General features: G+C 39.4%; 1 protein-coding gene across 1 annotated transcript in view; it reads right to left on the bottom strand.

Annotated features, from left to right (window-relative positions):
• slx4ip (SLX4 interacting protein) overlaps positions 1 to 27427 on the bottom strand; it is a 111411-nt gene that overhangs the window by 18053 nt on the left and 65931 nt on the right. The window contains 2 exon segments of the mRNA XM_078230357.1: positions 2395 to 2483; positions 9226 to 9303. Of these exon segments, the coding sequence (XP_078086483.1) occupies positions 2395 to 2483; positions 9226 to 9303 (167 nt within the window).

The raw sequence follows: 27427 nt of genomic DNA, 5'->3' as shown, positions 1-27427 counted from the left end.
GTAAATATGTGGGGTCACGGGAATAGGGCCTGGATGGGACTGTGATTGGTGCAGACTCAATGGGCCAAATGGCTTCTTTCTGCACTGTAGGGATTCTATGATTCAATGATTCTATGCTATTGTATAGTTATCACTGATATTTTAAAATAAACTCCCCTGATCAGTAGTCCAGTGGTACAGTTTTCACAAACACTTCATTTTCACTGTAATATACTGCACAAATCATAGAAATCATAGAAACCCTACAGTGCAGAAGGAGGCCATTCGACCCATTGAGTCTGCACCGACCACAATCCCACCCAGGCCCTATCCCCACATATTTACCTGCTAATCCCTCTAACCTACGCATCTCAGGACTCTAAGGGGCAATTTTTAACCTGGCCAATCAACCTAACCCGCACATCTTTGGACTGTGGGAGGAAACCGGAGCACCCGGAGGAAACCCATGCAGACACGAGGAGAATGTGCAAACTCCACACAGACAGTGACCCGAGCCGGGAATCGAACCCAGGACCCTGGAGCTGTGAAGCAGCAGTGCTAACCACTGTGCTACCGTGCTGCCCAAATCTGTCGTGATACATTAACAAGCATCCTAGAACAGTGCAGAATGAAGCAAAAGCCAGACATTTGAGAGCAAGCTACCCCAAATATATTTTCAAAGTAACATTTCTGATTACACTAAATAGGTCTGCAAGTATATAATGTGTTGTTTGCAAACAGAAATATGATAAGTGATTGCAGGCAAGTTATACATCATCTGATGACTATTTTCAGGAAGATAATTCAAACAGAGCAGAACAACTGGTGATAACCACCATCAATGCAATCTATCTATGGCTTAGAAAGCTACATTTGTGTGACCAAATGAGTAAATACATCAGTGATGTGGGAGATTACATTACATTAGCTGTAGGGCCTACTTCTTAACATTTCAAAGAACCAGTTTCAACTATCGCTTATAAGTAAACTTTGCATTTGTCCACACAGTTCAGAAAGTACACTGATTATGATTTGGCTAATTAATATAAAGATAACATTTTAAAACAAGGCTTGCCATAAGTAATGTCTCTGTAAATTAAATTTAATTCCTTTTGAAGTGCTAATCCCAGATTATATATTTTTTCAATTAAGACATTATTTACTGGTACAGATCTACTGTTGATACATAGAACTTCAGTGTGTATGAAAAGATTATTTCTATTTTTTGTTTACTATAAAGCTGAAATTTAACTCATTGCAAAATGAATGTATATTTAATGCAAAGGTTTAAATTAGGGATCACAACACTTTTATATTATGCCTCAAGGCAATAAATATTACCACCAGCTGCCACTACTATCTCCAAAATAATGTAATAAGAACACAGAGTAGTAAACATTTTCATTTAAATAATCCATTACTGTTGCAATACTTAATGTTTAAACTTAAAATATGCACCTCTATTTTGTACAGAAAGATTATGAAAAAACTTGACCTTTTAATTTATTGAATTCTTAAAAGTTTCCAAGTTGTTCAAATGGAAGTGTTTTATAATGCTATATAAATTGTAATGAAATAAACATTCATAAAACCTTGGTGACTTCTGTGAAGTATGCACTCCCACTTACATTATGGAAAAAGGGTGAAACAACTTCTATGTATCAAGTATTACATGTGTCACGAATAAATGGAGGCAGCTGTCTCTATTCAATACATGACATTCTTTTGCTTCAGAGCACGCAGGTCATTCTGACTTCCTGTTTAGAAGTTATAAATAGATCAAATATGAAGTGTGGGACAGGCAGCTCTTCACACAAGAAGATCAGCAAGGAGTTGTTAATTAGATCAGTTTTGCACCTTTCTATTTGTTACCTGCTAGTTTAGCCACTACTAATATACCCACATAGCCTTTGATTTGTTATAAACTGCAAAACAGGATGCAAAAACATTCCTCCACATAGATATAGCTTAAAGTAAAAAGCAAACAGACTCAAAGTATACCTGGAATGACATTATTTTGATTTAAACCCAGGTTTAAAATCATATGTTGCTTCCTGTTTCAATAAAACCTAAACTTGACATACATTGCTATCACATAAAGAAAAAAATATATACAGGAAGAAATTTTACAAGTCTCTATTCCCAGTTTGGAGCCTTGGTGGGAACACAGGTTGCAGAAAGCAGCCTTGTAGTTTTGTAGCACTACCTTCAAATCTAGCAAGGTTCTACATGGGAACTGAGCTATGCAAACTTTTACCAATGTGTAACATACCTAAACCTTGTTAATAAGAGTGCAGCTTCTTTCAAAAGCTCAAATGTTAGTGAATTGTTGTGAAAGTAACAAAATATTCAACCATTATTATGAGGTTTGACAAACCAGTATCATAATTCAGAAATTTTATAAAAAATACATACAGTAATCGGTTCCTCGGCCATTTCATTCTTTGGACCAGTTTCACATGGAGTTATGCAAACCACAAAACGATCAGGGAATATGTAGAGTCCTATAAAGGGAAAGATTACATTTTTCACATGTTGTTTTCATGCAATGCTTGCACCAAACCTCATCAATATTAGCAATATTATTATGGACATGCAAACATGAAGCGGGAGTGGTTAGCATGCCTCTCACCGCCAGGGACCCGTGTTCAATTCTGGCCTTGGGTCACTGCCCATATGGAGTCTGCACATTCTCCCCGTGTCTGCGTGAATTTCCTCAGGTGTTCCGCTTTCCTCCCGCACTCCAAAAATGTGCAGATTAGGTGGATTGGTCACGCTAAATTGCTCTTTAGTGTCTTACGATGTGTAGGTTCAGGGTCTTAGCGGGGTAAATACATGGGGTTATAGGGATAGGCCTTGGTGAGATGCTAAGTTGGTACAGACTTGATGGGCTGATTGGCGTCCTTCTGCACTGTAGGAATTCTATGATTTTGTGAGTGGGAACATTAAATTTAAAGAAAGGAAGAAAACATATCATACTAAGTTATAGTAACAAATAACTTTTCCATTCAGCCATAAATAATGAAATATAATTAACTTTTAAAAAGCATTTAGACTACTTCCTCTAAAGTATTCCCAAAATGGTAATCTGGCATGTATTTCAAGTTATGAAGGTTTTCTGCCAATGGTTGTACTGTCTTTCAAACCCACACAAAGACCACAACAAGGCTGATTTCTAACAATTTATACACAAAACTCTGCTCCTCAAATGTAGAATATTTTTTACGTTAGCATTAAAGTAAATTTGTCTCTAAAATGTACAGACTCGGGTTCCTGAGTCTTAGGTTGGCTAAGAAACAACTTTCAACACTGAAAACACATTTGGAATTTGGCAATATCAGATGCAAGAGAAGCAGTGCTATAATCAGATGGAAATACAATAGGAAAGGAGGAGGGAAGAAGTTCCTTTTACAGAACTAGGACACTGGCAAGAGGTATGCAAAAATAAATGCTGCCTGTTGTTACCCCTCCTCAAAAGCTTTGTCTCATCCCCTCCCTAACTCTGCAATCTCCTACAGACTTAGAACTGCTCACATCACACCTCTCTCTTCCCCAATTCCCCGTTACCCGAGATCCCCGTGTTCCTCCAATTCTGGCCTTTTGTGCATTCTCTATCTCTTTGACCAAACTTTAATCTGTCCTCATGTGCCTTGCTGTCAAATTTTGCTTTAGAACACTCCTGCAAAGTGCTTTGTGACATAATGCTCCATTAAAGGCATATATAATTACAAGTAGTTGGTGTAGTACTGCTGTTCCACAGACCATTTAATGCCAACAAATCTTCTGTGCAGAACCACATACTTGGTGGGAATGTTCTGATACTTTCACATACCTTTGAATTTGCCTGCCATACACCTTCCTCCTCACCCCATACAACCCAGACATGACACAATTGACAGAAGACTTTGAAAAGTTCAATCCCATTAGGGAGGATGGGATAATCCAGGCATTTGAATCCTTTCAAGATAATTCTGATTTATAGCAAGGAAATGAGGGAGAAAGGAGAATATTTTTTTCTATCTTCAAATGTGAATATAGCCTTTTTATTATATTTTAAATACCAATGAAGGTGCCCTTTTTGCTATGTGAAAGAACTGGTGAATCGATTCTCCCCTACAGAAAGCAGAAAATAGAACGTGGTAAAAATATACAATAAATTCCAAAAGGAATGGGGGCATTCATCTTGGTATATAAAGGATATTTAAGAATGATGAAGCCTCTAAAGACAAGTCATTTTATTTTCTTGTTCATTCAGCATATTTCACTTAATAGTGTGGGAGTCTGACCTACTAGTGCAAGGGAGAAAGAGGGTGGCCTGCCAGCCCAGAGTCAGTACAGACCCAGCTAACTGTAGATCATTCTTGGCTCTGAAGTCCAGACAGCAACATCTGGTAAAAGAATGAGAATTGTTCCGAGTGTTCAAGCTTAACTGGAGTGGCCTACTCTTAAGATTAGCCCGCGATAGTAGTGTGGCTTTTAGCATGACTTTGAATGTATCTGATATAAATATAATGTAGAATTCAATAAAATACAAAGAGGAGATTCGAATTATTCAAAAATATATCGTGTCAGGAAGAACATTTGTGATAAAAAGTTTTCTTGTGCTGCGTGTCCAGAATTGTTATCTCAATCAATATGCTGTTACTCCAAGAGAGAAGCATTACTTGACCGGATCTGGCTAATTAAATGGAGAAAGTAAATGACCTGAAAATAGGGAAAATTTGTGAAACATAGACCACTATATATATAGGTTTAGTCAAGAACAGAAAAGGGAAAAAGAAGAATGAGGATTAAGAGCACTTGACTAAAAAAAACAAGTGCCCATCATATTTAATATACATATTTTATATAAAAATATAATACATATAAATTTATATACAAAATATTCGTAAAAATACACATTAATCCTTATATATCATATAAGACATATTTAGACAAAAGTACAAATTAGCAAATAACATTGTACATCAGCAATTAAAAACAGTTAGAACAGGAGACAGGAACAGTACATATCAAGCACATTCCAGCGAGGAACAAAGGGAATGTATGGAAAGCTGGGGTTCCATGACTGACAAGGGCGATTATATCAAATTTGAAACGAAAAAAGAAACAGAATACTTTTGGAGCAAATATTTAAAATAAAACCTAGGATAAATATATATTGGAAAGTTACAGAAGGAAGTTTAAAAAGGGATTATGCAAGAAAATTAGCAAAGCTGCTAAAGGTGTATTGGTTCTAAGGGAAAGCGGGTATAATATCAAAAAAAATTGAAGGGACTCTGAGAATGTTATCAACTGAGGCAACTCTTGTCACAAGTACCAGATGTGAATGAGGATTTTTTTTGCTTTATAAATTAACAGAGAGAAAATTAATGGTAATTAAAACAAAAAGATGGGGGAAAAGAGGGATTCCTTCATTCTTTAGTTACGATTCTTAAAATTTCAAACCATATTTGAATTTATAAAAATGTTTTGTTTTAGTTTATCATTACTTTGATACTAATTCAATCCTGACTGAGTGTAATGGTGCTACTAATAACTTGACTACAGACGATTACCAGCTACCCATCTGTTAAGTATTACAGTAGAACATCATGCCTTCATTGCGGCACATTATAAAATATAATCTTAATTGTTCTCAGGTATTCACTCTGATAAAAGTAATGAATAACGTTTAGATATCACACTCTATTTACAAATATTTAATACATTTTTAACATTAACTCTTTAAGGTCATTCAAACTTATGACCTCCATAGAGTGATCAGCTCAAATAAAGTTTTACAAGCTTAGCTCACTCAGTCAGTCTATATATTATTCAGTCTTCAGACTAGCTAGATAGGATGTGTCGGAAACAATTCTTGTTTGTAGAAAAATCAGTACCACGCACTCTGAATATAGCAAATGTTAATTTATTCTGTATCCATGTTGTGGCTCCCACAGAAAAAAACAAATATGAATTCGAAATTATAAGTAACTGAAAACACCAACATTAAAAGTAACCTGATAGAAAATAAACATAAAATATACTGGGTTCCCTTTTGTGCTAGTTTTAGGAGTATACCAAACATCATAAACGTATATGCAAATTTATTCCTTCAGGATTTTCAGTGACCTTCAATGCAATGAATATTACTTCACTTTGTTCCTCATTTTAAACTAAGAAATAGAAATTACTATCAGAGACATTAGTAGATGAATGCTTTGCACAATGATGTGACATTTCTACATCTGTTATTTTCAATGGAGGTGTTAATTCATTTATTTTAGGTAGGTTAATGCCTCATGTAAAATAGTGGCGAGAGTGACTTTATAGGAACAAATTAGACATCTATCTACCAGGAATACACCAGGAAAGTTTCAGAGGCTGATACATTTTTAACTAGCAATCTGATACAAATATTACTCCATAAATTAATTTAAACACTAATTCTTCCACCGACCAGAATTTTCTAGTAACCGGAATGTCTGACAGCTCAATATTTTTATAAGCAAATCACTTCCAGTGCTCAGATAATGCATTCTTTTTTTAAAAACTAATAATAATGGATTGCAAATATGCAGAAGTTCTTGGGCTTTACACTGAAATTATTATTGGGTCAGTTGTGGCTATTGTGTCTGAGCAAAAATATACTGCACCTTGTCTTGTGTCCAGAGTAATGTAACTTCCTGTTAACCAGCACTTTTGTTTAAGCGGCACCACCTATTCCCTGAGCATACCAGCTAACAAAGGTTTTACTGTATATCGTCTAAATGTGTAGTCTGATTATGAAATGATGCTTAACATGTGCACAGTCAACATAGTTGGTGGCTTCTCAGACTCTTGAAAGTAAAAAGACTCAAATTTAATACAGCTTCAAAACGATAGACAGTCTGGTGATTTCTTATTGTTTAAAATATTCGTTAAAAAATTTATGAATGTAATTGTAACAATTGTTTTAATATTTTGTTTGATGTGAGGTAACCTTGCGATGAACAAAACAGCTACATTGTAAACAATGGAGGACATGGTGGCCTGAATGCCACTCTGGAGCCACACAATCAGATAGGGAAAGAAGGACATATGAAAAAGGGCAGAAAAAGACCAGCTGGTCCATCAAACTTGTCCCATTGCTGCACACTTGCCAGTCATCCCGTAATCTCCAGGGGGATGGTTGGCCAATTTAGGGGGAGGGATAGGATAGGGATGGGGGAGATGCAGGAAATTACGCTCCAAATTCCAATTGTTATCAAACAAGCCCAGCACTGGGATTTGTTAACTCACTTCTCATCCATAAATCATGATGTCTTCCACCACAGTTCTCTTTTGAACACTTGCAACACTCAGTATACATAGAACAAGTATTTCTACCACCCAAGCTAATTTTTATTGATGTCCCTTGCTTTTCTAACTCAAATAACCTTTACACGAGAACAGAATATAATTCCTTCATCAGTTTACAGCTTTTATTCATATTCCCCTCAAAATCTCTTACAAAATAATAAGGTTCAGTTCTCTAAGTATGTCCTGATAACGAAGGTACTTAGATCAAAAGAGAAAATGCTGGAAAATCTCAGCAGGTCTGGCAGCATCTGTAAGGAGAGAAAAGAGCTGACGTTTCGAGTCCAGATGACCCTTTTGGTTTCAGATTCCAGCATCTGCAGAAATGTGCTTTTATTAAGGTACTTAGATCCTCTCTTTAACCTTTCCCAGGGCTTTGACAGACGTGAAAGATCCAAAATTAGGTACAGTAACTCCAGATCGGTTTGATCGAGATCTTTAACAAGAATCCTAATAATTCGCCACAACACTCTCCAGGGCTAGCCACTGAACCTTAAAAGATTCATGCACCACAGCTCCCAGGTTCTTCTCCCATTCAGCAGCTTTGAATGTGCAATCCTGTATAATGTGTACAAACTTGGAATTTCCCACCCCAAAATGGCTCACAATGCATGTATTTATATTGAAAAAGAAATATCAGGCGTTTGGGGGGGGGATACCATTCTTTCATTGTGTCTCCGCTCCCCCACATTTCTTTCCATCAAAGCTCCTAACTCCTGCATGTTTCTTCATCATCCACATTTCAGCATTTTCCTGATGCCAACATCCAAATGGATAATAAAAAGTGAACAGTGCTAAAAGCAATTCCTGCAGGACTCCACTATGACCAAACCCAATGGAAAATCACCACTTTTATTAACTCCCTTATACAAGTACAACCAAGTCACTAACCAACCGGAGATCTCACAACAAACCTCACAAGATACAATCTTACTTAGAAGCCTTTGTGCTGCATATTATCAAAAGCTTTTTTTTAAACCTAATACACAATATTGACCAGGCTTTCATTATCTATCAACTTTGTAATCTTCTGAAAAATCCAAATTGGTAAGATTCCTTTTGCAGAAGCCACGCCGGCAATTTCCTAATAACCCCTTCTCTACATAAAGCATCTCCAATAATCCCTTCTAACAAAGTGCCGACAACTGAAGTTAACAGACGTGCAGTTTCCTAGCACTGACTCATTGTTCTTTTTTAAATATAGGCATCATGCGGGCCTCTCCCCTGTAGGTGGGAACAATCTGAGATCTCAGCGACTACTGCATATATGAGCCAGCACATGTATCAGGCAGCATAGCACAGTTCAGTTTGTTTTAAGTTTCCACATTCACTTTTACAAACATAATTTTAGCATCAGCTATATATTGCAGCATTATTAACTTGGCGTCATCTTCAGTTCTGAAGAGTGATGCAAAGTAGTCATTTAAAACTTTAGCCATATGTTGGGATTCCACCCAAATCTGCCCTGCAGGGCTCCTCAATGGTTTTATGCAATCATTAATGGCCTTTTAGTGGCAGCTTTCCAATTTACAATATGGATTTGTGGTGTTGGGTGACTCTGAGGCAGTTCCTAGCCCAGTCTGAATGTGATTTCCTGTTTTCTATGGAACGACTCTAGGATGCTGCCTGTCAGTGATGTGGCCAGAGTGCTGGCTTATTCAATGGTTATCCTCTATTTCCTGTCATATTCTCCACTCATTGACTCCTCAGTTTTCCTTCCACGTTAAAGCACAGAAAAGAAAATCCAACCGAAACAAGAATGGAGAACAGTTACGTAGAACACTAAAATATGAATAACAAAAACTTCATTTTAATTCTACATAGCATTTTCAGTTTATTCAGTTACTTATGGACGTGCAAAACATAAGAAATATTTTCCCATTAAAATGTGATTAAACTTCTAACCATTCCTAAATATGTACATACCACAATGTTGCTTCTGTGTGACACATCGCAAGTTTGTATGTCTCTTCATAAAATAAGAGGCGAGACGAAAATTTTGCCCTATAAAATAAATGTGAAAATCAATGCATAGTAGAAAACATATTTTGAACAATTCATCTGATATAACCAAGTGCTGCTATAATATGCCTTTCACACCTACTTCATGTGTCTACAAAGTTCCTGGATTGTTTTGTGGATGAATCATATCCTTTTCTACCACATCAAGGTGTTGCAATGCTTCTTGTAATTGGCTATAATGCATTATAAGCGAGAAAACTAGGCATCTGTTGTCTTTGAGTGGCTAAGGCTCTAGAGGTAGCTGAGCCTTCAGTGAATGAGGTGCAGCCTTTCGGAGAAGGGTTCCTGGCATGATGAGCATAAGCACGGCCATTGAAATAGAGTCATAGAGGTTTACAGCATGGAAACAGGCCCGTCGACCCAACTTGTCCATGCCGCCCTTTTTTTTAAACCCCTAAGCTAGTCCCAATTGCTCGCATTTGGCCCATATCCCTCTATACCCATCTTACCCATGTAACTGTCTAAATGCTTTTTAAGAGACAAAATTGTATCCGCCTCTACTACTACCTCTGGCAGCTTGTTCCAGACACTCACCACCTTCTGTGTGAAAAAATTGCCCCTCTGGGCACTTTTGTATCTCTCCCCTCTCACCTTAAACCTATGCCCTCTAGTTTTAGACTCCCCTACCTTTCGGAAATTATACTGACTATCTAGCTGATCTATGCCCTTCATTATTTTATAGACCTCTATAAGATCACTCCTCAGCCTTCTACGCTCCAGAGAAAAAAGTCCCAGTATAGATAAAGTCCCAGTCTGAAATTAAGCCTCTCCTTAACTCAAACCATCAAGTCCCGGTAGCATCCTAGGAAATCTTTTCTGTATCTTTCTAGTTTAATAATATCCTTTCTATAATAGGGTGATCAGAACTGTACACAGTATTCCAAGTGTGGCCTTACCAATATCTCGTTCCTCTGTTCTCTTGATTAATCAAAACAAAAAGTACACAAGGCAAAATTGTCAGCTAAATCTCAATTTATGCTTAATTTCACCTTATAAATATTTTGGGGCTAATATTCCTCCACACCTATTCTGCCGGAATTGTGGAGCACCCATAGAATGGTTACAGCACAGAAAGAGGTCATTCAGAATCAGGCTAGTGCTGACTATGAATGAGCAATTCACTACTGCCATTCCCCTGTAGCCCTGTATATTCTTCCTTTTCAAATAATAAACTAATTCTCTCTTGAAAGCTTTGATTGAACCTGCCTCCACTACACTCCCAGGCATGGAATTCCAGATGCACTTGCTACATGAAAAAGATTTTCCTCATGTCGCTATAGCTTCATTTGCCAATTACCTTAAATCTGTGCCCACCGGTTCTCAATCTTTTCACTAAGGCAAACAGTTTCTCCGTCTCTGCTCTGTCCAAACACCTCATAATTTTGAATACCTTTATCAGATCTCCTCTCAACCTTCGCTTCACCAGGGAAAACAGTCCCAACTTCTCCAATCTATTTCTAGAATCAGTTGATTATCTTCAACCTCTCCTTACACCAATCTGAGGTCCCTCTCTGCTTCAAGAAGACGACCATCATCCCGGTACCAAAGAAAAGTCAGGGAGCGTGCCTTAATGACTATCGTCCGGTGGCTCTGACATCCATCATTATGAAGTGCTTCGAAAGGTTAGTCATGGCACGAATCAATTCTGGCCGCCCAGATTGCCTGGATCCACCATAGTTCGCCTACCGCTGCAACAGGTCCACAGCAGACGTCATCGCCCTGGCCCTGCACTCAACCCTGGAATACTTGGATAACAAAGACACCTATGTCAGATTCCTATTTATCAACTACAGCTCAGCCTTCAACACCATTATTCCTACGATCTCATCTTCAAACTCCGTGGCCTGGGGCTCAGCTCCTCCCTCTGTGACTGGATCCTGAATTTCCGAACCCACAGACTGCAATCAGTAAGGATAGGCAACAACACCTTCTCCACGATCATCCTCAACACCGGTGCCCCACAAGGCTGTGTTCTCAGCCCCCTACTATACTCCTTATACACCTATGACTGTGCGGCCAAATTCACCTCCAACTCGATTTTCAAGTTTTCTGATGTCACCACCGTATGGGTCGGATCTCAAACAATGACAGAGTACAGGAAAGAGATAGAGAATCTGGTGAACTGGTGCAACGATAATAATCTTTCCCTCAGTGTCAACAAAACAAAGGAGATAGTCATCGACTTCAGGAAGTATAATGAATGACATGCCCCCGACTATATCAACGGGGACAAAGTAGAAATGGTCGAGAGCTTCAAGCTTTTAGGTGTCCAGATCACCAATTACATGCCCTGGTCCCTCCATGCCGATGCTATAGTTAAGAAAGCCCACCAACACTTCTGCTTTCTCAGAAGACTCAGGAAATTTGGCATGTCTGCTACGACTGTCACCAACTTTTACAGATGCATCATAGAAAGCATTCTTTCTGATTGTATCATAGCTTGGTATGGCTCCTGCTCTGCCCAAGACCACAAGAAATTACAAAGGATTGTGAACGAAGCCCAGTCCATCACTCAAACCAGCCTCCCATCCATTGACTCCGTCTATACTTCCTGCTGCCTCAGAAAAGCAGCCAGCATAAGTAAAGACCCCACGCACCCCGGACATACTCTCTTCCACCTTCTTCCGTCGAGAAAAAGATACAAAAGTCTGAGAACACGTACCAAACGACTCAAGAACAGCTTCTTCCCTGCTGCCATCAGACTTTTGAATGGACCTACCTCGCACCAAGTTGATCTTTCTCTACACCCTAGCTATGACTGCAACATACATTCTGCACCCTCTCCTTTCCTTCTCTATGAACGGTATGCTTTGTCTGTATAGCACGCAAAAAACAATACTTTTCACTGTATACTAATGCATGGGACAATAATAAATCAATTCAAATCAAATGCATGAATCTTTTCTGAACTCTCTCTAATGCATTCATGTCTTTCTGAAAGTGTGATGTCCAGAACTGGACGCAATATTCCAGTTGAGGCCAAACCAGTGTTTTATATGAATTTAACACTCTATGCCACTATTGATAAAACCTAGTTTTCTGTTTTATTAACCTCTCTCTCAACTTGTTCTGCTACCTTCAATGCTTCATGCACGTACATACTCAGGTCCCTCTGCTCCTGCACCCCTTTTAGAAGTGTACCCTTTATTTTACATTGCCTCTCCATGTTCTATTAGAATGAAACTCTACATTAAATCTCAGCTGTCATTTGCCCACCCCCTCAGCCCCATGAATTGCAGAGCTCATAATCACTGGATATAGTCTTAGAATCATAGAATCATTACAGCGCAGAAGGAGGCCGTTCAGCCCATCAAGACTGCACTGACAACAATTCCATCCAGGCCCTAACCCTGTAATCCCACCTATTTATCCTGCCAATCCCCCTGACAGTAAAGGGCAATTTAGCATGGCCAATCGGCCTAACCCGCACATCTTCGGAGTGTGGGAGGAAATCGAAGCACCCGGAGGAAACCCACGCAGACACGGGGAGAATGTGCAGGCTCCACACAGACAGTCACCCAAGGCCGGAATTGAACCTGGGTCCCTGGTACTGTGAGGCAGCACCACCGTGCCACTTCAACAATGACAACGGAAGAGTGCAGGGTGTGGAATATTCCAGTATTCTTGCCACTGTTGTTGCACTTCGTGCAAATTGAAGACAGACATGGAAAGTATTATTTTTTCTCTCATTCAAAGTGCAATAGTATAGTCTGTTTTAAAGGGTGCGCTATCCTGCAGTCTATCCAAAGGCTAAGTAGTCTCAGATGTGACAGACAACCAGGAGTTTAGACGCCAAAATTCTATAACAGGTTTCCATGCTAACCTACTGCATAAAATATTATACTAACCCAAGTTGTGAATGGAATTTTGAATAGCTGAATTTAATGTGTTGAACTCTTTAACACCTTTGGTCTGTGTGCAAACGATTAGGTGCACTGAGTGACAAGTGACAAAAGATGAGGGGAAGACATTATTCAAATACAGTTTCTTGGGAAAAATGTAAAGTTTCTGAATTTGAAAAAATGTGTATCATTTTAAAACTCTACCTGTACTTTAACTAGATTACACATACCTTTGATTTGTACATCATCGGTGCATATGAACATACAATACAGGAGTAGAAAAAGGCCATTGTTTTCTATTCACTTGTGGGACATGGGCATCCCTGGCTGGCCATCATTTATTGCCCATTCCTAGTTGCCGTTGAACTGAGTGGCTTGCTAGGCCATTTCAAACGGCCTGTTAAAAGTCAACCACATTGCTGTGTCTCTGGAGTCACATGTAGATCAGACCAGGTAAGGATGGCAAATTTCCTTCCCTAAAGGACATTGGTGAACCAGATGGGTTTTTCCGACAATACACAATGGTTTCATGGTCATTCATGATCAGTCTGATGGATCCTATCCAGAATCTAGTGCTTTTTGGAAAATTAATACCCATGTATCTACTACTTCATTAGCCATCCCTTTTAAGACCCTAAGATGAAGTCCACCAGGACCTGGAGATCTGTCAGTCCACAGCTCCATCAGTTTACTCAGTAAGGCTTTCCTAGTGATTGCAATTTCACCAACTTCCCCTCTCCCTTCCATCTCCCAATTTACAGTTATTAGTGGAGTGATTTTTTTAATCCAACATAGTAAAGCGGAAGCAAAATATTTGTTCATTTAATCCACCATTTCCTTATTATCTACTATTAACTCCCCATTGTCACTCTCTAGAGTGACTTTACTTATTCTTTTCCTTTATATTACCTGTAAAATTCTTATATCCATGTTTACATTTCCAGCTATCTTCATCTCGTACCCTAACTAATTTCTCCTGATTAACCTTTTAGTCATTCTCTGCCGTTCTTTATATTCTGATCAATCATTTGATCTGTTACTCATCTTTATGCATTTGCATGCTAAGTTTGATACTTTCCTTACCTCCTTTTGTTGCCCACTGATGGTGGGTCCGCTCCCAAGAATTTTTCTATCAGTAGGAATACATTTATTCAGAAATATCCCTTTAAAGTCTGCTGCTCCTTCTCTATTGATCTATCCTCTAGTCTCGTATCCCAATTCACTTCAGCTAGCTCAGCTTTCATGTCCACAAAGTTGTCCTCATTTAAGTTTAACATATTAGTCTTAGGCTCACTCTTCTCCCTTTCAAACTGGATGTAAAAGTCAAATATATTGTGGCACTGCTACCTGGGTGCCTTTACGCTGAGATCATTAATTAATCCTGTCACATTACCAAATCTAATATAACTGATCCCTGGTTGGTTCCTTAATGTGCTGCTCTAAGAAACTCTCTCAAACATATTCTTTGAACTCCTCATCCAGGCTACTATGCCAGTCCAATTTCTTTACTTCATAGAACCATAGAACATTACAGCACAGAAACAGGCCTTTTGGCCCTTCTTGTCTGTGCCGAACCATTTTTCTGCCTAGTCCCACTGACCTACACCTGGACCATATCCCTCCACACCCCTCTCATCCATGTACCTGTCCAAGTTTTTCTTAAATATTAAAAGTGAGCCCACATTCACCACTTCATCTGGCAGCTCATTCCACACTCCCACCACTCTCTGTGTGAAGAAGCCCCCCTTAATATTCCCTTTAAACTTTTCCCCCTTCACCCTTAACCCATGTCCTCTAGTTTTTTTCTCCCCTAGCCTCAGTGGAAAAAGCCTGCTTGCATTCACTCTATCTATACGCATCATAATTTTATACACCTCCATCAAATCTCCCCTCATTCTTCTACGCTCCAGGGAATAAAGTCCTAACCTATTCAACCTTTCTCTGTAACTCAGTTTCTCAAGTCCCGGCAACATCCTTGTAAACCTTCTATGCACTCTTTCAACCTTATTAATATCCTTCCTGTAATTAGGTGACCAAAACTGCACACAATACTCTAAATTCGGCCTCACCAATGTCTTATACAACCTCACCATAACATTCCAACTGCTATACTCAATACTTTGATTTATAAAGGCCAATGTACCAAAAGCACTCTTTACGACCCTATCTACCTGTGATGCCACTTTTAGGGAATTATGTATCTGTATTCCCAGATCCCTCTGTTCTACTGCACTCTTTAGTGTCCTACCATTTACCTTGTATGTTCTACCTTGGTTTGTCCTTCCAAAGTGCAATACCTCACACTTGTCTGCATTAAACTCCATCTGCCATTTTTCAGCCCATTTTTCTAGCTGGTCCAAATCCCTATGCAAGCTTTGAAAACCTTCCTCACTGTCCACTACACCTCCAATCTTTGTATCATCAGCAAATTTGCTGATCCAATTTACCACATTATCATCCAGATCATTGATATAGCTGACAAACAACAATGGACCCAGCACTGATCCCTGTGGCACACCACTAGTCACAGGCCTCCACTCAGAGAAGCAATCCTCCACTACCACTCTCTGGCTTCTTCCACTGATGTGGAGATGCTGGCGTTGGACTGGGGTGAACACAGTAAGAAGTCTCACACCAGGTTAAAGTCCAACAGGTTTATTTGGTAGCAAATACCATAAGCTTTTGGAGCGCTGCTCCTTCGTCAGATGGAGTGGAAATGTCCACTCCACTCCATCTGACGAAGGAGCAGCGCTCCGAAAGCTTATGGTATTTGCTACCAAATAAACCTGTTGGACTTTAACCTGGTGTTGTGAGACTTCTTACTGTGTTCTTCCATTGAGCCAATGTCTAATCCAATTTACTACCTCTCCATGTATACCTAGCGACTGAACCTTCCTTACTAACCTCCCATGCGGGACCTTGGTCAAAGGCCTTACTGAAGTCCATGTAGACAACATCCAGTGCCTTCCCTTCATCCACTTTCCTGGTAACCTCCTTGAAAAACTCTAATAGATTGGTTAAACATGACCTACCATGCACAAAGCTATGTTGACTCTCCCTAATAAGTCCCTGTCTATTCAAATATTTGTAGATCCTGTCTCTTAGTACTCCTTCCAATAATTTACCTACTACTGACGTCAAACTTACCGGCCTATAATTTCCCGCATTACTTTTTGAGCCTTTTTTAAACAACGGAACAACATGAGCTATCCTCCAATCATCCGGCACCTCACCCATGGATACCGACATTTTAAATATATCTGCCAGGACCCCTGCAATTTCAACACTAGTCTCCTTCAAGGTCCGAGGGAATACCCTGTCCGGTCCTGGGAATTTATCTACTCTGATTTGCCTCAAGACAGCAAGCACCTCCTCCCCTTTAATCTGTATAGGTTCCATGACTTCCCTACTTGTTTGCCTTATTTCCATAGACTCCATGCCAGTTTCCTTAGTAAATACGGATGCAAAAAACCCATTTAATATCTCCCCCATTTCTTTTGGTTCCATACATAGCCGACCACTCTGATCTTCAAGAGGACCAATTTTATCCCTTACTGTCCTTTTGCTCTTAATATACCTGTAGAAGCTCTTAGGATTATCCTTCACCTTGTCTGCCAAAGCAACCTCATGTCTTCTTTTAGCCCTCCTGATTTCTTTCTTAAGTAGTTTCTTGCACTTTTTATACTCCTCAAGCATCTTATTTGCTCCCTGTTGCCTATACATGTCATATATCTCTCTCTCCTTCTTTATCAGAGTTCCAATATCCCTCGAGAACCAAGGTTCCTTATTCACTTTGCCTTTAATCCTGACAGGAACATACAAACTCTGCACTCTCAAAGTTTCTCCTTTGAAGGCCTCCCACTTACCAATCACATCCTTGCCAGAGAACAGCCTGTCCCAATCCACGCTTTTTAGATCCTTTCTCATTTCTTCAAATTTGGCCTTTTTCCAGTTTAGAACCTCAACCCGAGGACCAGACCCATCTTTATCCATGATCAAGTTGAAACTAATAGCGTTATGATCACTGGAACAAAAGTGTTCCCCATCACATTTGTCACTTGTCCTAACTCATTTCCTAATAGGAGATCTAATATTGCATCCTCTCTAGTTGGTACCTCTATATATTGATTTAGAAAATTTTCCTGAACACATTTTACAAACTCTAACACCTCTAGACTTTAACAGTATGGGAGTCCCAATCTATATGTGGAAAATTAAAATCCTCTACTATCACAACTTTATGTTTCCTGCAGTTGTCTGCTATCATTGGCACGTGGCACAGGTAGCAATCCTGAGATTACTACCCTCGGGGTCCTGCTTTTTAACTTCCTACCAAGCTCTCTATACTCACTCTTCAGGACCTCCTCACTACTCCTTCCTACGTCATTGGTTCCAATGTGTACCATGACATCTGGCTGATCACCCTCCCACTTCAGAATGCTGTGCACGCCATCAGAGACATCCCTGACCCTGGAACCCGGGAGGCAACAAACCATCCGGGAGTCTCTGTCACGACCACAGAACCTCCTGTCTGTACCTCTGACTATCGAGTCCCCTATCACTACCGCTCTCCTCTTCTTCTGCCCTCCCTTCTGCCCTGCAGAACCAGACTCAATGCCAGAGATCCGGCTGCCGCAGTTTGCCCCAGTTAAGGCATCCCCTTTATTAAAATCACTCGTGATTATTGCCACCCCTTTATCACAAGCCCCCAACATTTCTTCTTGTATACTTGCATTGTGCTTACTGTTAGGGGGTCTGTAGTCCACTCCCACTGGTGACTTCTTACCCTGACTACTCCTCAGCTCTGCCCAAACTGATTCTATATCCTGACCTCCTGAAACAAGGTCATCTCTAACTATTGCACCAATGGCACTTTTAATTAACAGTGCAACCCCTCCACTTTTACCTCACTTCCTATTCTTCTTGAATATCATATCACATACTCCTCAACATTCAGGACCCAATTCTCTGCAATCCTGCCACCATGTCTCTGTAATGGCTATCAGATCGTATTTACTTACTGCAATATGCATTGTTCAATTGATATACTTTTGTTATGAATGCTACACACATTTAGATACAGAGCCTTTTCTTATCTTGCTGAATCTAGCCTTGGCTGTTGGTGCACATTTAGGTTTTTTTCTCTCTGTTCCTGCCATTCTCCAAACCTATTTTGCTCTCCTGCCTTGATTCTATCCCTTGATTTGTTACATCTACCCAAACTTGATCCCTCACCTCCCTTGTTTAGTTTAAAGCCCTCTCTACTTCCATAGGTATGCATCTTGCCAGAACACTGGTCGCAGCACAGTTCAGGTGTAGACCATCCCAAAAGTAGAACCCCCACTTTCCCCAGTCCTGATGCCAGTGACCCACGAGCCGGAACCCACTTCCCCCTCACCAGTCTTTGAGTGACCCACTCATTTCCCTAATCTTATTTGCCCTATGTCAATTTGCATTCAGTTCAGGTAATAATCCAGAGGTGCCACTTCCTAATTCGGTGCCTAGAATTTCACACTGATTATAAAGAACCTCTTTCCTTGTCCTGTTTATGTCGTTGGTACTTACGTACACTACAATAACTGGATTCTCTCCTTTCCATTGTAAATTGCTCTCCAGCCTTGAGCAAATGTCTCAAACCTTGGCACCAGGCAGGCAACACACTGCTCTGGACTCTTGCTCTCTGTTGCAGAGAACAGTATCAATGTCCCTCACTAAACTGTCTCCTATTATCACTGCATTCCTGTTTGTTCTTACTGCTTGAATGGCTTCCTGTACCATGGTGCCATGGCCAAAACAGCATCACAGAATCTTATTCCAAGAGGTGTGACCACCTTCTGGAACAAAGTGTCCAGGTATATCTTCCCCTCCCTTATGTTGCTCAGTGTCTGCAGTTTGGCTTCCAGGTCAATAATCTTGATCCGAATTCAAGCTGCTTACACTTTCTGTAGGTCGGTTTGTCCTGAGTCACATTGGCATTCAGAAACCCCCACTTTCCACAGTTGCAACATAACACCTATCCAGCCAATGTTACTTATGTTATTTAGTTAATTTAGCTTAACTACTTTCTCAATTAACTAACAAATGACTCAAAATTAAATCATGGCCTAGCTTCTAGAGAGCTAGCTACTATACCTCAAATTAAAAATTCTTATCCTCATGTACAAATCTTCTGGTCTCTTCCTCCTTTCTGCAACTTTCTCCAGTCATACAACTTTCTGAAAACTCTGTGTATCTGACTTTGGCATCTCACGCAACACCCTTTGGCAGCCATGCCTTTAGCTGTATTGATCCCAAGGTCTGGAATTCCCTCCTAAAATATCTACACTTCTCTCTCTTCTCCTTTAACACTGTCCTTAAAATCAAACTTTGCGACAAAGTTTTTAGTCACATCTATGCTCTCCTTTGCCATTTTTTCATCTGATTACACTTGCATAGGATGTTTCTCGATGTTAAAAGTACCATATAAATACAAGTTGCTTTGTCCTAGTTAACCACCTATGACATCACAAATGGGGAGTCAAGCCCAAGTATAATCTTCAAGGGAAGCAGAGTTAGAGGGCAGAAGAGTTTGAGGGGTAATTGGATGATCATGAATCAATAGAATTGAGTTCCAATTGTAAAGTCAGATGTTCTGCCATAACTTTGATTTTACATATTCAAGGACCAAAACCTACAGCAATTGAGGAAGGAGAGAAGGAGTTTTGATCGGAGCATTGGAATCTCTCTGCAGTAAGAGCCCTGGGAAGCACAGGCAATGTCCAATGTCCAAATATCAGACATCCAGTGGGAAACCCCCATCCAATGAGGGTGGAATGACCCATTTTAACATAGCCACAGTGAGCAGATCAGAACAAAACCTCTGAACACCAGGTTAACAACCAGCAGAGTACTTGTATTCAGTGGAAAGGGAGGGGTGACTTCTCCATCGCATCGAGTCCGTGCTAGGTTGTCTGTCAGAAATAGGTTGTACCATATGTTGCTAAGATTGAAGAGAAGAAGGTAAGTTAAAGAGCTGGGTGAGACAAACTGAGGCACTACATCATCATTAATGGTGGGAGGGTGCAACTGTAGTGTGATGTGGGCAGTCTTCATATTTAATTAATGATGTGAAAAGTCGACAGAGGAAGAAAGATTTTGCAGACAGGAAATGTGCATAGACACAAATTTTGTAAAAATCAAATTTTGATATTTGTTGCACATTTTTACAACAATACACATTAATTCAAGGGTTTTAATTAGAGCACGAGTGTTGAGTGTCTAGTCAAGTGTCCAAATATAGGACCAAAGTTCCAAATCCCAGCTTAGATTGATATTGTAAGAAGTCTCACAACACCAGATTAAAGTCCAACAGATTTATTTGATAGCACAAGCTTTCGGAGTGTTGCCCCTTCATCAGGCGAGTGGCGGCGCTCTGAGAGCTCATGCTGCCAAATAAACCTGTTGGACTTTAACCTGGTGTTGTGAGACTTCTTACTGTGCCCACCCCAGTCCAACACCGGCAACTCCACATCATAGATTGACATTGATATTACGGAACAGTTTGCCAGTCTGTAAGGGCTCCTTGAAGAATCTTTATGGATGGGATGTAGACATCACTGGTTAGGCCAGCATTTAATGCCCATCTCTAATTGTCCTTGAGAAAGCAATGGTGAACTGCCTTCTTGCAGTCCATTGCAAGAAGGAGGACATAACAGAGGGACATAACATTTAGGTGCTTGGTAATAGTGGAATAACAAGAGGAGAAAATTGGACAAGAAAAAAAGACATGCATATTTTAAAATGCACAACTTATGTCACAAGTCAACTCTGTCACTTTCAATTCAATGAGGTAATGGATGTGAGGGCGGGGATTTTAATGCCTTCTCTAATCTAAAGCTTACAATGGCAATGGCAATTAAGATTGATCTCAGAAATCAGAGTTAAGTCTAGCCGCCTCGTCAAGTTAGTCTGCTGCAAGGGAAAAGTTAAGCTATTATAGCGACCAGATTCTGTTTGCTTGTCCCCCGAGAGACTAATTCATGTGAGAATCTTGGAGATGTAAGGTGGTAGTGCCCCAAGGGATTCTTAGAATTTCATCTTCTTCAAATGGATTCTGAGAGAACAAGAATTGTAAAAAACTTGTATCAATCAGTCATTCCAGTTTGAACCTGTATCAATCAATGAGACATTTTGCTCAATAGGTAATCAATACGTTTTGCCTTAAGACTTAAGTTGAACTCCTCCATGTCGACAAATCTAATTTCTTTCTTCCATGACCCATCTGAATAATAGCAATGAGCCAATATAACAAATATTTTAGAAAATAAAAACTACTAAGACAAATTGAACAGATCAAGCTAAAACAAGGCACACAAAGATAATTACACAGTGAACATCACACATCAGTAATATCGGCAAAGAATTCTAAACTTTTATCATATGCCAATAATGCACTATAAAGCTTTGTCAACAAAATACAAAGTAATATGAAAAGGTATATAAAATTTGATACAAAATAAATTATCCATTTTATATAAGTATTGAATTAATAACTATACACAGTTCATAACCTTATTAATTACAAAAATCAGTAAACAGTACTTTTGAATATATTTGCGAAATCAGTTCTAAACCACATAACATGTAATTGCTGACCACACTGAGTTTTGCAAATGTTTTCAGTGAATATCTTTATTTCCCAGGAGATAGCACAGTTACATGTCTCCGCTTGAATCTGGGAAGTGGTCAAGTATGTCTGAGCATTTCAAGTCATGTAAACTTTCAAAATAACTTCACCAACTGCAGAATGATGTGCAATTACTTTTAGTCATTTTTGGCAGCTACCTTCAGCCTTTCTCCAGCAGTGCATTATCTGATACACTGACTGTAATCAAGTTACACCATTTTAGGAGATAGTGCAGTTGCTTATATTTCAAAGTTACCATCTTACAATTAGATCATTTTGTTATGCTTACTAAACTTAAGAATTGTTCAAGATGAAAATGAAAAAAAACCTTTGCTGCATATTTCTTCAGTCTTGAAAAAAATTGTAATCACAGCCAAACAGACTTCAGCTACATAGCACTGCCAAGTGGAGAATGTGGTACACTTGGCGACACTGGAAGCCCTCTCCCACGGCTATTAGTGACCATTCATTTGGGAGCCTGGGAAAATGCCTCAAAGCTGCTGAGTTATCTGGAGCAGCCTGGCAGGTGTTCCTGTCCCAGCGGAATCTGGCACCTGCATAACTCTACCACTAACACCAGCAGCATTTTCTCTAAACTGCGTATCAGACTAAAAGGAGGCACATTGTCTTCCTGTAAACAGCCAACATACGAGTTCACAACTTCAAGAAATTTAAATTCAAGAAAAGCTTGCTCTTTTAATTGGGAAATTTAATCGTTTTATTCTTAAACTTTTAACTATCTTTCCATCACAATCGCATAACTTATCTTGCAAGTTGGAAGCCTATTAGCTGCATATTAAACATACCCATAAGTTTTGTTACAAAGGACGACCCATATTTACTCTCAAGGTAATTAAAATCTTATTTAAGCAAGAATAAGATATGACGGCAGTGCAAAATAGGAGGGTATCTAAGCTGTGTTTATCAATTTATGTATGATAATTAAAACTATGTATACAGGCAGAGCTCATGTAGTCAAATAAGTAAGTTATTCTAGAAATTAAGCAGATGTGCTTTGATAAAACCACCTCAAAATAGCCCGTGGACATCTGGAGAGATTACCAGTGTAATCACTTCCAGTGTTTCATGTCTGTAGTTCTTTGTCATGGATACAGAATGTGCTGGTATACTATTGGCTAGGTATCCTTTAAATGACAACTAAATGGTTGAAACTGGCCCAGTGACAACTACATGTTTGAAATTGGCAAATACTACAGGTTTTGCTCATGTTTTTAATCTCCCTTCAGTATTAGAAGCATGTGTGATGATGAGAAAGATTTAAGTGGTAATGTTGTCCATCTGTAAAAACGGCTTGTCATCTTAATCATTTAAATGACCCCAGATTTTAGCCGCAGTTTCATCAGTGTCCATTGGAAAATTACTTCCATTCAAAGACTAATGTAGGGAAAATTACAAGGATTCAAGTGTGTGTAAACAATATTCTGTGGACAATAAGCATTAATTGTGCTTAATTGATTGATTGATTGGGAGTACTTCCAGGAAAACTTGGATTTGTTCAAAAATGGACATGCCACATACCATTCTAATTTTAAAATATGTTTGCCCACTAAGCATAGATTATCATGCTATATTGGATAAATCCATTACATGTAGTTGAATCAATATTTAGTTAATTATGGTGTTGATTACCCTCTGATGGCTCGATGCAATATGCAGTTTGACAATTAGCTCTAGAAATTAGAGCTAGTAGCACCCATAGTTGTGCCCTTTTTATAGGTGCAAAAGAGATGTAATAAGGACTAATTTTGTAGGTCAATGTCCCATGACCCAAAGATGCCCAAAAGATGGGTGGGTAGTTTCTGGGTAAACGATATGTGAGGTCTTTCTTTAATCTATGCAAATAATCTAATGCTAATTTAATTGCCTCTCTCGGAAATGGCTATCAGAGGCCTTTTCCACTCATGATTTATTTAAGGTGATGCAGCCTAGTAAGGTATTGCAGCTAGAAAGGCAAGTAAAAATGTTCTTAAGTTTTGATATAGGGCTAGGAGGAAGAGGAGGAGGAACAGAAGGAGGAGATGAGGGAGGAGTTCCTCCCCTGGCTCCACAGCACATTAAGCGCTATTAGCTGCTCTTCCATGGTTCTCTTCATCGTCCTAGCACTTAACAGATGCTGCTACTAGCAAAGTGAACAGAATTCATTCCTGCAGAAGGAAAAGTTGCCTGTGTTGTGATGATAGACATCTTCAGATTATTTAATTGAGGCCTGAGGCCCTATTTTGACTTTGCCCTGGGGTTCCCGGTTGTGATGTACATTGGGCACATACAGGATAACGTACCACAAAGTTGGGCAGTGACTAATTTCTAAACCTCATCTCAATTCTTGGCCTGTGTTGTGCATACCAATTTCAGTCAAAATAGGGGTTTGATTTTTAGCCCCAGCATTGTCAGCTTATGCACCAACTTCCCTAGCTCCATCCTGCCCATGGTCCATTTTCCTGGAAGTAGAATGGGGAGCAACAGGGTTGCCCGCCCACGTCCAGCAGGTTTCCAATTAAATCAATGAATGGCCTATTAAGGCCTGTTCCTTAGGTTCTCCGCAATGGTGGGTCAGTTTAATTTCCTGGAGGCGGCCTCCTGGCAAGAGACCTAGTGGAGGGGGTAAACAATGTTCCAGACAGGCTTAGAGACCTATCTTTCCTGTCTGGGTTCAGCAACAGCTGCAGGCAGCACTCACAGTAATGGCAGAGGCCATTTTCTAGTTTACATTTACAACAATTCGAGAGAGAGTGCCTCCATTTTGAAATGCCCTCTCTCTCACTTGCCTGCTATATCATCCTGCTACTGCTTTGAAGCTGGATGGCCTCTATTTGGCCCTCCAGTTGCTTCAAGAGCCCACCCACTGTCTTTATGTGGACTGAGAGTCCACCCTCTGGCTAAAAACACGATCAATGTGTCCAACCTGTATTAAACTGGTCCCTGTCACACATGAATCTGTACACAAACACATATCACTACCTTGAGAAAGGACGCAAGTGATTTAATACAATTTAATATAACATGAGCCATAAACTCTAAGTGTCACATTTGGAGTTTCATACACTTAAAACAAAAGCATAAAAAGTGAATGGTAGGCATTTGGAATGTACAAAGTTCCTTTGTAATAATTCCCTAGTAGTTAAAAATAACTGACAGGAGCCAGAATATCTGTAAGCTGTGATTGACTTTCAATCACTTAAAAAGAGAGCGAAAGCTACAGCTTTGATCTATAGCCTGCAGAGTAAGTAAATTCACCTCTGCTTCCATAACATTTAGATATTGTGGCTTTAAAAACACAGCTTGACTTAAGTAGCTGAATAATATATTGCTCATTGCATGAGATAATGGGCTTGACCCTATAAAATGTCAGAGAAAAGCAAATGCCAAATAATAGAATGACATTGCTCATCACACTTTCTGTTTTGTACTTAACCATAACCAAAACCTTCAGTAAATTTCTTCTAGCTGATTGGCTTATCCTCATACCCTTTTTAAAACTGCAGGACATCACAACTGAAATCGTATGGAAGTGGAATCAAGCTCAAGATGAAAAGGTGAAAACAAAATCTTTAACGTAACAAGCCCACAAGAAAAGAATTAAGTCTTAAATAAAATCCTTATTGCTACCCAGGCTTTATTCCAGTGTACTGAATCCCTAGAAAACATTTCCTGCCTCCGGCGTATTGGTACGTCAGTAACATAAGCCCCTAAATTAAAGCCATTTGGAGTCCTTCCCTACTGCCATGATCACATCTTTACATTGTTCAATGCTTTCTGGTTCCACTCTGTTCCCAGATGCCTACCCTTATAACCTTAATTCTTCTTGAGCAATCTAACATGTTTCCCAGCACTTCAAAATGTCTCTATTACTTACAATGCAAGGGTTCCTAATGGAACATTGAAGGTGACCATAGTGGCAAGCACCTCTAGGAATTAATTAAAACAAAGTGAATTATCCAATACGGCCCAAGCTACACTTACCCAAATGATATTTAAACAAACTTCTCACCAGAGACCTGTACTTCAGACAGAATAATTGGAAAAAGACCTGCATTTATATATTACCGTCCATAACCAGAAATCCCAAAGTGCTTCACAGCCAATTAAGTGCTTTTGAAGTGTTCTCGCTGTCATTATGTAGGAAAGATGACAGCCAATTAGCACACAGCAAATTTCCACAAAGAACAATGTGATAATGACCCAGAATGTAGTGTCATTGAGATCTACAACACAGAAAAGGCTCTTCAGCCCATCACGTCACCACTGGTCAAAAACAACCATCTAGCTATTCTAATATCATTGGCCCATAGCCTTGTATGCTGTTTTTAAATTTGTCTTTCTGCTGTTGATTGATTCGCTCTTCTTCAAAACAGTGCCATGTGTAATGTAAACCTGAGAGGGCAGACTCTCAGGTTGTCTCATCTGAAAGATGGCACATCTAACAGAGCAGCATTCCAACAGCACTGCCCTGGAGTGGGACTTGAATACACTAGAACCTAACTGAGCTACGACTGACAAATAATGGAAATTAACACACATGGCCTAAAGCCTCACTGCTGAACCCACGTAGGCCATTTTCCTCGATTCTCAATTTACACTCATAACTCTAATTGGTGTAGCCCTCTCTTCGAATTGTTGCCGACTCTTACAGATTGGAAATTAATTAAATTGAAATTTACTGCTAAGATTTCCTGTACAATTGGAGTGCTTTCTTGCTGCCCGTGACTTACGCATACTGCACATTTGTTGCATACTTACTTCCTTAATGCTTTGGAATATAACTAATTACGGTTGACTGATACAGGTTGTAAGCTTAGGTATCCTGAAATTTTTCTGTCTTGTCTTCTTGGAGATTAGGGAAACTTTTTAAGGTTTTGTTTTTTTGGAAGTTTGATAGAAAAGAGTAAAAACAAAACAGAATGGAAAGAAGAAAAAAACAGAAAGAAGGAATGAAAACGTGTATTAAAATAAGAAGAAAGAAGAAACTTGTATTAATGTTGCATTTCAAAATCCCCTCAATACATTAACTGCAATCACGGTCGCTACATATGCAAATACGGCAACGAACAGCACCCAGAATGGTTCCAAAAGCAGCAAATGAAATAAGTGATCAATTCTCTTGCTATTCTTTTTGGTGGCATTGTTGGAGGCAGAATATTGACCAAGACACTGAGAACTGCCTTCTCTTTTTCCAATATTGTTGCTTAAGAGGCAGAGGGTGTCTTGGTTAACATTTAATCACAAACAGCATGGCCAACATTGCAGTTCTCCCTCAGTATCATACTGACATGTCAGCCAGCATTTCTCAATTGAAGCTTCAACTCAGCCTTTTGAACAAGTTGTAAAGCCCAAATTCTGTGTGATTTATGCAAAGACAGAGACTGAAAACACTCTCTTACTCTTATTAAATGTTTTAACAGAACCTCACCATTAACCAGATTATATAAACCAAATAAGTAAATTATTTCATCGGTCTGAATTTTACTGAAAATGGCCATGTGTAGAAAGTATCATGTTAAGAACTGCATTAAAAAGTTCCAAACTGTGTAATAATTATAAGCACTGACAAGACACCATATAAATGCAAGACTTCAAAAAC

The sequence above is a fragment of the Mustelus asterias genome, chromosome 15 (assembly GCF_964213995.1).
Source record: "Mustelus asterias chromosome 15, sMusAst1.hap1.1, whole genome shotgun sequence".
NCBI lineage: Eukaryota > Metazoa > Chordata > Chondrichthyes > Carcharhiniformes > Triakidae > Mustelus > Mustelus asterias.
Note: the sequence above shows the minus strand (reverse complement) of the source record. Positions and strands in the feature narration are given on the sequence as shown.